Source organism: Centruroides sculpturatus, unplaced genomic scaffold (assembly GCF_000671375.1).
Source record: "Centruroides sculpturatus isolate CEXI.00-Female unplaced genomic scaffold, Cexi_2.0 scaffold509, whole genome shotgun sequence".
NCBI classification, from domain to species: Eukaryota; Metazoa; Arthropoda; class Arachnida; order Scorpiones; family Buthidae; genus Centruroides; species Centruroides sculpturatus.
Window position 1 is genome coordinate 398,103 of NW_019384846.1, and position 13,687 is coordinate 411,789.

At 29.5% G+C, this 13,687-nt stretch overlaps 1 protein-coding gene across 1 annotated transcript in view; it reads left to right on the plus strand.

The window, feature by feature from the left end:
- Window positions 1–539: 539 nt before the first annotated feature.
- Window positions 540–13,687, plus strand: part of LOC111630385 (histone-lysine N-methyltransferase SETD1-like) — a 135,995-nt gene continuing 122,847 nt past the window's right edge. Inside the window, exons 1-3 of the mRNA XM_023374476.1 lie at window positions 540–1,140; window positions 1,232–1,476; window positions 1,926–2,062. Coding sequence (XP_023230244.1) covers window positions 1,928–2,062 — 135 coding nt within the window. The 5' untranslated portion in view covers window positions 540–1,140; window positions 1,232–1,476; window positions 1,926–1,927. The remainder of the gene's footprint in view (window positions 1,141–1,231; window positions 1,477–1,925; window positions 2,063–13,687) is intronic.

The following is a 13,687-nucleotide window of genomic DNA, read 5'->3' on the forward strand; positions in this document are numbered from 1 at the left end:
TTTTTTTCAACTCTTTCCGTCCCGTGGGCACTAAGAGGGCTTTTTTTTTTTTTTAGCAAGCCCATTATGAGTTCGGCCAGACCCACCATGGAGCGGTCGGGTAGTGAAGGACGGACCACCCCCTGAAAAATCCCTAGAGATTTTTCGACCCGTCCGGATTCGATTCCGGGTCTCCAGAGCGGAAGGCTGCCACGCTGACTGATCGGCCATCCGGCCGTCAACTCATTTATATTTCAACGTATTGTCTGCCGGAGCGCACTCCAATATTTAATGGCCGGAGTGATGTTTCGCATTAACGTATAACTGGAAGAATGAGAAACTTCTATTGTATATTTTTGTTTTAATATAAGAAAAAAATACCAGTAGCAAAATGTAATTACTACAAATCCACACTAGGGGGCACCAATTTCGATATTAAATACTGCATGTTTTTTAATGTGAAAATCTCAATAAAAATGAGCTTCCTCTGAACTGTACGCGGATTACGTACTTATTTTATCTCGCACCTTAAGATTCCATTGCCGTGAGAAAGCGCGACGTTAGCCCTCTAGCGGTGAAGTTTTTTAGTCGTGGATTTCCCTTAAAAACGTATTTTATACGTACTCACGTGTTTGTTTCTCCCAGATTCTTTATATTAATTCAATTAAAATCAATCAATTAAGGAAGTCAATATATAAGTAAATATGATGAAAATACTCAAATTATATACGAAACTGATTCGGGAATTAAGAAATTTTTATCACGAGTGGGTTAAAATTCCTAATAACCTTTTATATAATAATCGAATTAGAATATTCATTTTATATTTAAAATAACGTAAATTCCAATGTAAGCAGTATTCTTAACTTGGTATTATATATCGATTAAATAATTATTCGTCGTAATTTCCCGTCACAATCGTTGAAAGACGTTAAAAATAGCTTTCTACATTCGTTTTACTTGAAAATTTCAAACGTAAATCACAAAAAATTAAACAAAAATACGAATCTCCTTATAATTCTGAAAATGCACACGCACCGCCATTTTGCTAAGTACAATTATGACCAAGAAACTTTCGTAAGAAGTAACGGAATAATTTATCCGATAAATTAAATATAATCAATTTATAAATTCGGTAAGGATTATAAAAATTCCCCGCATGTACGTATTTTGCCGTCTATTTTAAATAAACTATTTAAAATGGAAAAAAGTTTACATACGAAACTAATCTTTAGATTATTATTATTAATAGTGAAGTGAGAGGCGCAAAGCATGACGGGTAAGAGCCACCGCTCCGAAGAAGAATCGTCATATAAAAAGGAGAGAAACGTTTAAATGTCTTTGAGTTGTATCTGTTAGAAACGATAAAAGTATCCTTATGTAGCTTAAGGATCCTTCTAGATATTTATAGAATGATTGAAACGGTGTGCGCGAGTGCAAGAACGTAGATCGAAGCAAAGAAAGAATTGGTTCAACAGAACTTAGAGGAACTGAAAAGTGAGTCTTGTTAGAATCAACTTTATAACATTTATTAATTATATTTGTTTGTTTCTTTGTAGAGACACGTGGACAGCGTCGGAATTACGTCACACGATGATAATTTTATATTAAAAAAGGGTTCACCTGATGCTTGTTTCAAGTTTCCCCACTTTGAATCCACGACTAAAATTCTCTTGATGAGATGATAATGGCATAAAATTTCACAAAAATCTATCAATATTTTAACCATTACACTTGATTTTACTTATGTTATAACTTTAAACATGCATTATATATTATCATGTTGAGTGTGTGGAATTGTAAACACACGCTCACTTGTATTCAAACTTTGTTGCTCTTACTGAGGATTTTTTGTTATTTGTGTATTAGCATATAAAATTTTGATTTAAATGTTTAAAATTTAATGTAATAATCTAATTTCTTTCTTTTCTGTTTTTGTTTTTTAGCAATGAATGGTATGAGGCCTTTGCCTCCCGATATTCATGTGCCTGAGAAACGAAAAAGAAATTATAAATTGTTAATAGATCCTATATTAAAGAAAGGAACCGAGAAAATATATAGATACGATGGTGTCGTACCAGGGGTAATTAATGTTTACTTTTTTTTCTGCTTTGACATTAATTTATTTTGTTTGTATTCATAAAACTGAAATGTTTATGGATGTAAACAAGTTTTAAAACATAAACACAAAAGTAATAATAAATTTTGATCAAATATATTAATGATAAATGTATATTTTTTAGTTAACTTTATAATTAAAATGATTTAGCAAAAGTTCTCATTAAGGTAAGAGTGATTTTATATAATTATAAACAATCACTTTTATCTTTTATTCGTTTATGTTTTATTCTTATTAATAATGACAAAATTTTTAATTGACCAAAAAAAATATGATGCGTTACTAACTTTGTACAAAATCTCATTGAAATTTGATGATTTTAATAATAAAAAGTAAATAAATAATGGATAGAACTCAANATGTTATAAATACCTGAAAGATTGATTAAATTGGTTATAAATAAATGAAAAAGCAATGCTTACATAGATGAGTGGACTCCTTAATATTGTTTAGTATAATTTTTTTTATATTACTAAATATAAAATATTAATTTGCAATATTTAGTAATCACTTCAGATATATAGTAAACATTATATCAGTTAGGAATACAGAACTGCTAGATATTGAATCTCTTATATATTTGTTAACTATAATATTACTGTAAAGTGTATTTTTTATTTTGCTTCAATGATATATATCTTACATTTTGATATTTCAAAAGTTATATAAATGTCATTTATAGCAATTATTCATTTTAATTTTGACAATAATTAATAATTTAACTATAGTTTATGAGCATGTAATAATATATAATACTACCGAATTTTTCACATATTTATTTTTGTTTTTGTCTTTAAATCACATTATTAGAAGACAATTTCAATTATAATTTTGTTCCATATTTTAAATTACTCTAAAATTTATTATTTTTAAGGTATATTTATAACATACTGTATCAAAAAACATCCCTATTTCAGTTATTTTGAAACTAAAACTTCATTTAATAATGGGTAATACAAATAAATATTAAACTTTATAACTGTTATAATTTTTAATATATAAATTTAAAAAATATTTGACTGTTATGTTTGATAAATGCTTATATACAATAAAATTTAATGCATTTGAAGTTTTTTTTAATATGCTTGAAGATGAAAGTTCAGAAACAATTTATTTTTATTTATATAGAAAATTAAATTTTATATCAAATATTAAAGTTTTTTAATTGTTTAGTTTCAATGCAAAAAAAAATATATTAGAAGATAACTAATTTTTAATTTTAAATGTATTTTTGTGTATTATTCAATAAAAATGGCATCAACAAAGCTGGAACAATATTCAAATTAGTACCTTTTGCTTCTTTTAATTTCTAGCATGCAGTTTATTAGTTCAGAGAAACATTTTCAGCTGCTGAAGTGGTCCTCATCACTTATTAATAGCTTATTTAGAAGAATTTGTTGCATTCCAAGACATTTAAAAGCTTTTAAATATTTATCTTTATTTATTACACAATAAAATTGCTATAAATATTTGCAATTGAATATTAATTTCAAATTAAAAATTTCGTTTATATAATTTTTGTTTCATAATAATTATTATTTAATAATTTACTGTGTTTATTTGAACAGAATAATATAAAATCAAATATTTTAAACAGTAAAAATAACTACAAAATAAAGATTAAGAAATTTTATAAGATCTCAGTTTGCCTTCTAATAGTTTACATTCAAAAACATATTTTCTGAAGCAAGCTACAAAAACATTGTTAGATTTGTAATAATCATCAATAATTTCTAGTTAGAAGTTTAATGTATCGTGATTACGTATGACCTGATTTTCTCATTTTGCTTGTTAATTTTTCACATAAGAATGCAAAATACTAAGTTTATACAATTCTATACTCAGAATTAATAAAAGTAATTGTTTTTTACCGTTGATTACTATTAAAAAGTACATTATTTTCATTTTGAACTAATTATTTTTTTATGAAGGATTGTCATTGCACTTTTAAAGCATGACAGTTCACTAAATAATGTCTTAAGGTTAATTTAGCTAAAGGAAATTAATGTTAAACTTTTGTTAATACAGTAGAGCGTCATTTATCCAAATCGATTGGGGTTGTTCTGATAACTTATTTTTCGGATAACCAATTATGTATGAAAAAATATATTAGCCTATCCCATGTTGAAATTTTTCTCCTTTGCATGTCGCTTCGCGTTGAATTTTCGTCGATGTTAAGACTAACATAAATTTTTTAAAATAATAATCGTAACTATCATATCATTAAAAATTATTTCTTTATTTTGTACAAACAAAATTAATATATTGAAAAATATAAAAACAAAAAAATTATATTTTGGAAGTTAATCTATTATCAAAAATGCTTGATTCAGCACGACACAGTCCGACCGGAACGCTTTCGGTTAACAGACATTTCGGTTGATTGGCTTTCGGATAAACGACGCTCTACTGTATAGAGAAAAACTGTAATGTAAGGTTCATGCTTTTAATTCTCTCATTAAGTGAATGATAGCTTTCCTGCATTGTTTTTCATTAGAATTTTGGAATGTTATTGTGTTCATGCCAAATACATAAGTTTTGTTATATCATTACTTATTAATATATTTATAAATAGCATTTTGGCTTATATAATCTTATTTACGTATTTTTTAAATTAAAAATGACAGAATTCTTTGAATTTTTATTTAAGCCAAAATAACCCTGTAAGAAAGTATGATTTAGATTTGTTTTTTGGTTAAATAACCTAGTCATAATACGGTGTTATGATCAGGCATTTTGAAAAATAAAAGTTTCAATACAGTAATAGACAAATACAATAAATATTTGAACAGCTGAGAATTTTTTTAAAAAACTACAAAAATTTAATTTATTTAGATGGTTAATTTTTTACTTTTCTTAAAACTTTTTAATGTTATAAATACCTGAAAGATTGATTAAATTGGTTATAAATAAATGAAAAAGCAATGCTTACATAGATGAGTGGACTCCTTAATATTGTTTAGTGTATTTGTTTCCCTGAAAAAGCAATAAAAATGTCACTACAATTTTATTAGTTTTGATACATTAATAGTTCATTAATGCATAATTCTGTTATTAAAACCAGTCATACACATGTAATTTTATTGTTATTTAATTTAAAGTAATTTTTTTTTTTTAAATAGAAAAATCGTCTTTTTTATATTTTATCTGTGGCGTATTTAATTATTTTGTATTTAATAATTTTTATCCTGTTGATTGTAGAACCTTCACATATGATATGCTATAGCATTAACATAACAAATGCATGTATTTAAAAAAAACTCTAAAGAGATTTAAATGTAAATCTGCTCTCCATTTTATCTGGCAAAAAAAAAATTGTATAAAAAGATTAGTTCTGATTTTATCGAGTGATACGAAAGACCATAATTTGTGCCTACTTTTTTGTTATGTCAATAATGAATATTCTCTATAAAACTCTCTTAATATATAATACTCTTAATGTCTGTCATTCAATGGAAAAATAACATGCAGAGAAATGTTAGTTTTATTTTAAAATACAACTTTATTGTTTATATGTTTAAACAGTTTATCAGTGACAAAGAATTAATTAGGCTAAATAAAATTAAAATTTTTAAAATTCCAAAGTTTATAGCAGCGTTTCTCAAAGTGGGCGATAACGCCCCCTTGCGGGCGTTGGAGGCTTTCAGACAAATTCTATATATAAAAATTCGACGGAATATATATAAAATGTTGACATTTTATATATTTTTTATTGAAGGTCACAACTTGAATATTTCTAACACATTGACTTTTATTTTAGCTCAGCATTTCTCAAAGTAAGCAATAACGCCCCCTTCTGGCGCGATGAATAGATCTATGATAGAGGCAGGGTATTGAACGGTGACCAAAGGCAAAATTGGGGCTGATAAGAGGAAACATTGCGTTTGATGATGAGAACAATGTACAGTAAGGACACAAAGTGTGAGATTCATAGAAAAGTTTTCCTAAGAATATTTCCAATCCTTTCTCACACAAGAGAAAATGGGTTAGGGGGTGTTGGGTATAACTTTATGGAACAAAGGGGGCAGTGGATCGAAAAAGTTTGAGAATCACTAGTTTATAGTAATGTTTGGATTGCTTCAAAATATAACATCAAATCTAGCATTACTGAATGTCAGATCATATTTTGAAGTTTGGTTTTCAATAAAATGATAATCAATAGTGTGTTAAAATATTAAAAAAAAAAAATCCAGAGAGTTCTGTAAAATGTTTTTAAACTGTATCTCTAACAAAATTTATACTGTATATAATATGATAGACATATTTGAAACCCTTTCACCAAAAATTAAAGATATACTGAAATTTTAAATGGCATAAATTAATTAAACTTGTCTTAATATATTTGAAAAATAAATACACAGTAAAACCTGTTCAAAATGGAACCTGAATAAAGCAGAAACCTGTCTAAATGGGAAAAATTCTTTGGAACAGAGTGATTTTCTATGTTAAAAAAAGAGCTGTTCAAAATGGAAACCTGCCAAACCATAAAAAATGTTTGCTATAATGCAATTCAGCTTATGCAGAGTTTAATTTAATAATAATATTTTGATAATTTTTCTAATTTCATTTTAAAATTTCTTAAGAACATGCAAATTAGCTTTTGTTTATGTCATTTAATTTCAAGGTTATCAGTTTGTAGAGAACCTATAGTCCATTATTGAATTCCTTTAAAAGTATGTCAGATATAAGTTTTTAAAACTGATGATTTTGATTAAAAATTAAAGAAAAAAAGTGTATTAATAAGTATTGAAAAAAAACCATGGCATTTTAGTGTGCTCTGAGTGGAAAAAGACCTAAAATCTCAAAATACTATTGAAAATGTATGAAACTTTTTTATAACTATTAACAGTTTAGAAAATTGATCAATAATCAAACATATAAAATTTAATAAAATTGTTAAGCAAATAAGTAGAATCTGTTTATCTCTTCTGTTCTCTCTTATTAGGGAAGAAGCATCAAGTTCAAGGTCACAGAGTGTCATTACCTAGTGACCTTGAATTGTGTTATAAAGAAATTTGAAACTAAGTATAGAAGTCATAAAAGAAAGTTTGCTTTCAAAACAATTGTTTGTTTATATTTGTAGATTTAAGTAATAGTTTCATTAATTTTACAGGAGAAATATTCTTGCAATGAACATTATTGATTTTAGAAGTTATTACAATGCATGTAAACAAATGTTTTTGAATGCATTCTGTAATTTAGATATTTATTTAAAATAGTGGAAATGCTATAATTTATATTTAATTAACATCATGGTTTAACTTTATCAATGATAGTCCGTAGGAAATTATTTAATCTCATATTTTTTTGTGAGCTTGACATTCCATTTTATGAATTCTGCAGTATTTCACCAAGGCATCTTTCTGTTAAGATGCTTTAAATGTAGCTTGCAAAATGTGAATTTGTTGTCTAATCACATCAATTATTTTTAGTAGTTTTGTTTTAGTGATTTTCAAGTGATATACTACAAGAAGTAGTTAGATGTACTATGAATATTATGAAAGTATACAGGTATCTCCAGCTGTATGGAAATTTGCTTTATGCCATTTTGCTTTTACAAAAGATCTATGTTAGTACCCATTTTTTTGTTTATTAAAAGAAATCCAGAGAGGATTTTCATTTTTACTACAAAAGTTGAAAAGGAAAAATAACCACAATCCACGAAAAACATTTTTTTTTTACGAGTGTTATGTCACTATTAAATTCCACAAGTACTTTTGACCTCCACCGAGGTCTGCTTCAGGTGGTGACTGACCGTGTTTCGACCCGACCGTTGTAACGATGTTGCCAACGATGTAAATAAATAAACGTGCGCCTCAGGTTTCACCCCTCAGACCGCCATTGCTCGAACTCCTCGAATAAATATTTCCACGCCTGTGCAAGTGTTTCCCCATCCCTGTAGTTGATGCAGTTGCCCCCCATGATAGCTTTGTGAATCTCCCAGGCCTACAGGTGACGGATGTGGTCAGCGCGGAACGCGTGTCTGATAAGTTTGGTGTTCCGGAAAGGTGTTCCTTCACAAAGCTATCATGGGGGCAACTGCATCAACTACAGGGATGGGGAAACACTTGCACAGGCGTGGAAGTATTTATTCGAGGAGTTCAAGCAATGGCAATCTGAGGGGTGAAACCCAACGCGCACGTTTATTTATTTACATCGTTGGCAACATCGTTACGATGGTCGGGTCGAAACACGGCCAGTCATCACCTGAAGCAGACCTCGGTGGAGGTCAAAAGTACTTGTAGAATTTAATAGTGACATAACACTCGTAAAAAAAAAGGTTTTTCATGGATTGTTATTATTCAACGCAATGTTAAGTTGTTGGAAGTCGTTTATCTTAGAAAAATAACCTTTAGTGTTTCTTTTGTAGTGAGTTTATAGAGGCATTGTGCACTCCATCCAGTGAAAGACAAGAGGTTTTAAGCTCCTTCCCTAGAAATACATTCAGCATCAAGCTGCTTTACCTTTGAATTGTGTCTGAGCATCTGTGCTTTATGAAGATTTATTGTGTGCACCTGCTAGCAAAAATAAAATAATAATAAAACAGAAAGTCTATTGCTTGAATGAATTGATGGGGTACAAAGCATGATGTTCTGTTAATTTATCTTTACTTAAGAAGAAATCAGTCAGTCTTTTCAATTAGCTGAAACAGAAAGAAAGGATGATGCTGATGATGAAAGTATTGAAAAAGTGGAATTTAAAAATAACTGTGGATTGTTTGATTGGTTTTTGAGACAAGAGTAGTTTCATAGCTTAATGGTTACTTACTAGAGAGAACCTTCTGGTTTAGTTTCCCTAACTAAACTGTACTTACCTTTAAATTTAATATAAGCTGTTTGTTTATCATATTCCTGCTTTTACTATATATTAATATTATTTTGTATACTATATTTAATATTATTTTGTGTGTTGTTTGGTATAATTTAGTAAGTTAATTTTGAGACTGAGAATGTTCAAAAACTTGTCCTGTATAAATTAATTGAAATTGCTTTTTCACTTCATGCAATTTTGATTTATGAAAGATTTCACAAATGCTCTAATTTTGAATAACAGGGGAACCTATATTTTAAAATGAGTTACACAAAAAGGGGGAGAATACCAGTAACCCAAGTCAATTGCAGATTGGGTCAAACAGCCAATTTTAATTGTGTGCATGGTACTAGAGATACTGTTGATCCTTCCTTCAACTCTGAGGTGGTCATAACATAGCTTCAGAGGGAGAGAGAAATAGTGGCAAGCCTGATTGCTATTACTTGGAGCAAAAGAGCATTGTAATAACAGCTGTGCTATGAAAAAGGAATGGCACAGCCAGATTCTGTTTTGGGGAAGTGATGACTCCTAGACCCCTCCCACAAATCATCTGACAATTGGTGAGGATGGGACCCAACATATCTGAATGGTTCACCCCCAAAAAATTCTCGGAGTTTTATTGGCCCATCTGGATTCAATCCCTTGGCTGTCACCTTTAACTGCTTGGCCATCCAGCCTAAGGGTTTCAGGTATTGTTGTATGTAAAGTTGGGTAGTTTTGGGAAGTATCGTACGAAGAAGTAGGATGTTTGTTGTTGCCAGACAGAGTAGTTATGTTTTGACATTACTATAATAAAATGTGTTCTCTTTTTTTCTTTGATTGTTTTTATAATCATTTTTAACTTTTTTTCAATTAACTTCAATTACAAGAAACTAGTAAAAGAATTTCAGTAATGGCAATATTTAATATTTTTCATTACTGGTAATTATCGATAATAAATTTCCGGTTTTCATACCCTAATATGAACTGACCCATTTACTTGTGAACTGAAAGTTATTCTGTACTCTTCTATATTTATGATTCATTTAGTTTTATTTGAAATAATTCACCATCTGAAGTATTTTTCATTTCTATTATCTTCTTTTCAATCTCAGGTATGAAGGTTGTGTTCAATTTTTGATATAATTTTGCTTTAACCTATGGGCCACTTTCTAGACATTGTTTGTTTAATATATTCTTGTAATGCACTGCTGGAAGTCAAGAACTGCCTGACTGAATTATCTTAATAGGAAAAAAGGCTTTAAAATATCTTCAAAATTCATTAGTTTAGTATTTTTTCTAAGGTGCTAGGGCTAATAACAGAAGTCACTATAAAAAAAATATTTTAAAATATTATTATGCTTTTATAAGCTTTGCATGTTGTGTATATTATGTTATAAAAATAAAACTCTTGAATGACTTCAAAAAAATTTTTAAATTGTTGAAATAATTTTAGTGGGGTGAACTGAAATATTAAATTGCCTGAATTTTAAGCATTAAAATAGATATCCCATTTCCCATTTTTCATATGTTAGAATGAAACTTATGGATCTTTCCATTTAGTATATTCAATGTGTTGTTCAAAGCTGGAACTTAATCATAATTAATTTTACATCTTTCTTATGTCTTCCAGCAATACTTTTTTAAAAACAAATGTTTTTGGCCTAGTTTACAAGCCTGCTTCAGGTTCTACATATTTGAATTGAAAAGTTTGCTGTGTGTTTAAAAATTGGATTGTTCCAACCTTTAAATCAACTTTTTCAAACATCAAATAACCTAATGGATTGAATTAAAAATAAAATAAATAAATAAAAGTTAGATATGCGAATGTATAAAGTTATGTAAACAATATTCAAAATATATAACTCAAAAAATAAAACAAAAACAATAACTGTAAATAACAATTAACAACTAAAGTTGTGCATTAGGTGTTTATATTACACAATAACAGCATAATTCTAATGAGATGTGTATAGTTGTGGGTTTGGCATTGCTGTAAGGGATTGGTGATGAACAATTGCCAGTTGAATGACAAGGTCTCACTTTCTTTATTGTTAATGCAATCCCCCTTCAGTTTTAGTGCAAAAGATTTCAAATGTCTCTAAAGTTTTTAATTTGTAATTGTCAAACTCTCTTGTATAATTTTTGCTTCATTCCAACATGGTAACACTCTGGGTTTACTGGCATATTGTGCTAGTGCTGTAACAAATCATATCTATGTTTGTTTAGACCAGTGTTTCTCAACCTCTAACGAATCGTTGCCCCATTTAATGTAGTATCGCCCCTTCAATAAAACCGTCATGTAGTATCGTCTCCCTTCACTTCAAAATTCCGATGCCGAGGGCCAAGGCTAACGCCAAATTCATACTGCATTGAATACACTAGTGACTAGTATAATGTTATTTGTTTAATTATTATATGATATAATGAATAAAATATCTAATTATTCTTAATATAATGTTTTACTATATTGCCCAGAAAATTGTTTTTCGTCCCCCCAAATATAAATTGTTACTAATCGCCCCCTCAACATGGAAAAACGCCCACATGGGGGCGATATCGCCCCCGTTGAGAAACACTGGTTTAGACCAATGTCTGCCAAACTTTTTTACCTCACATCACACTGGACAAGGAGAATTTATTCGTGGCACACCAAATAAAAATTCCAACAAAATTAAATATACTTTACCAGTATGAAAAACAGTAAATAAATTTTTAGTATAGTGACAATAAAATAACATTGTTTTATCTGTATATAAAATATGTAGGTAGGTAAAATAGATAAAAATTTTATTAGTGAGAAGGATGCAATTGATTTTGAGAAAGAATTATGTCAAAATGAGGTTCAAAATTAGATAAACAAACACGTAACCATAACTTTTCATCTACCATCTGTAATCGTTCCTGTTTTTTTTTTTTTTTTCATTTCATTTCCATAGGTGCTGAGAAACCTAATTTGCAAAGATACAATGATCCAAAGGGCAACAGAGATTTAATGGCTGTAATAGCTAATTGAGGATATTGGCTCCAAAGTGAAATCCAAAATTCTGACAATTCTAGTACAGAAAGTGAGGCTTTGATCATTTTTTTAAGTTTATTAAATTTTTTCTGTCATTAATGTTAATGGCAGATGTTGCGTAAGGATTGATGGCCCACTCACACATTTGATAATCATGTGATGGAAAGTACTTAGTAGAAAACCTCTCTGTGTCATTTTCTGTCTTCTGCACTTCTGATCAAATTTTAAATTTGTTTGGAAAAGAATCTACACCTGGGAAGCAATCAAGCTGCAAGTTTTTAACTTTCCTGTTCCACAGTTCTAACTTTTTGGTGAAAGACTTTAATTTGTTTGTAATTGTAATGATATTTTTGTTCACTCCTTGCAGACTCAAATTTAAAATGTTCAACTTCTCAAAAAAGATCGGTGAGAAATGCTACTTTCAGCCAACAATTACCATCGTTAAGAAATTCAAATCCAGAATTTTCAGTATCAAAGAAACATATTATTTCATGTTGCAAAGAGGTCATGCAAGCACTTTTCCTTTTGAGAGCCATTGCACTTCTCTATGGAGCAGTAAACACTTAAAATCAGAATCCATAGTTTCACAGAGGAAAACAAAAACTGCAATGTAGGGAATGATTTTATGTAATTCACCACTTTAACAACATTGTCCATCATCTTCAGGAGACTATCAGGTAGAGATTTTGATACTAAAACTTCACAATGAATCATGCAATGTACAATTTTAACTTGTGAATGTTTTTGTAATACATAAACCATGAAACCTTTTTTCAACTCTGAATAGGTGGAGCATCATTAGTGCAAACACTAATACAAGTTTGCCACTGCATCCCTCTTAATATGACATTTTGGTTTACCAGGTTAAAGATATCTTCTCCTGTTGTTCTTTCCTTCAATTCACAGGAAAAGAAAAACTGACTTATGATTTTACCACTTTTCATTATTTGCAGAAATGTAGTTAGTTGAGCTTTGTTGCTGATGTCTGTACTTTCATCAATTTGTAAGGCCCACAAATTTTTGAGTTCGTTTTTTGCTTCAGTGAAATGTTTGCAGAGCTGATCATCAATGTCTTGTGAAATGTCTTGAATTTTATGAGAAACTAGCTGTTACCCGCAACTTCACCTGCAGAGGTTTTGCAAGCAAACCCCATTTATATTCAGTATTTCAACAACCATAGTCATTGTTATATAACATCTACCGCCGAGAATGATGAGAATTGCTGAGAATCAAACAAACTATTTTGAATTTGATCAATTTTCTGGAACGTTTACAATCGTTCTATAATTTAAAAAGGTTCGAACATTTGGTTAAAAAATCGAAATATATAAAAATATTTATAACAATGTCTGAAATGTTATTAATTTAATACACTTAAGTACTTAATGAAGACTAAACGTAACAAAAAATCGATCTAAAATAGTACAGTAGAAGCTGTTTTTTCGGTTAAGCCTTAATCCTCTCCCTCTCCCCCCGCAGGGGAATTTCGAAAAATCCCTTCTTAGTGTGCATTCTCATGGTATACCCTACTAAAATGCAGATAAAAACAAAAAAATCGCATCTAAAATAGTACAGTAGAAGCCATTCTTCCGGTTAAGCCTTAATGCTCTCCCTCTCCCCCACGGGGGAATTTTGAAAAATCCCTTCTTAGTGAGCGTTATCATGACGTACCCTAACTGTGTACCAAATTTCATCTCTTTAGGTTCAGTGGTTTGCTCTGGGCGATGATGAATCAGTGAATGAGTCAGTCAGTCAGGACAAGCAATTTTATATATATAGAT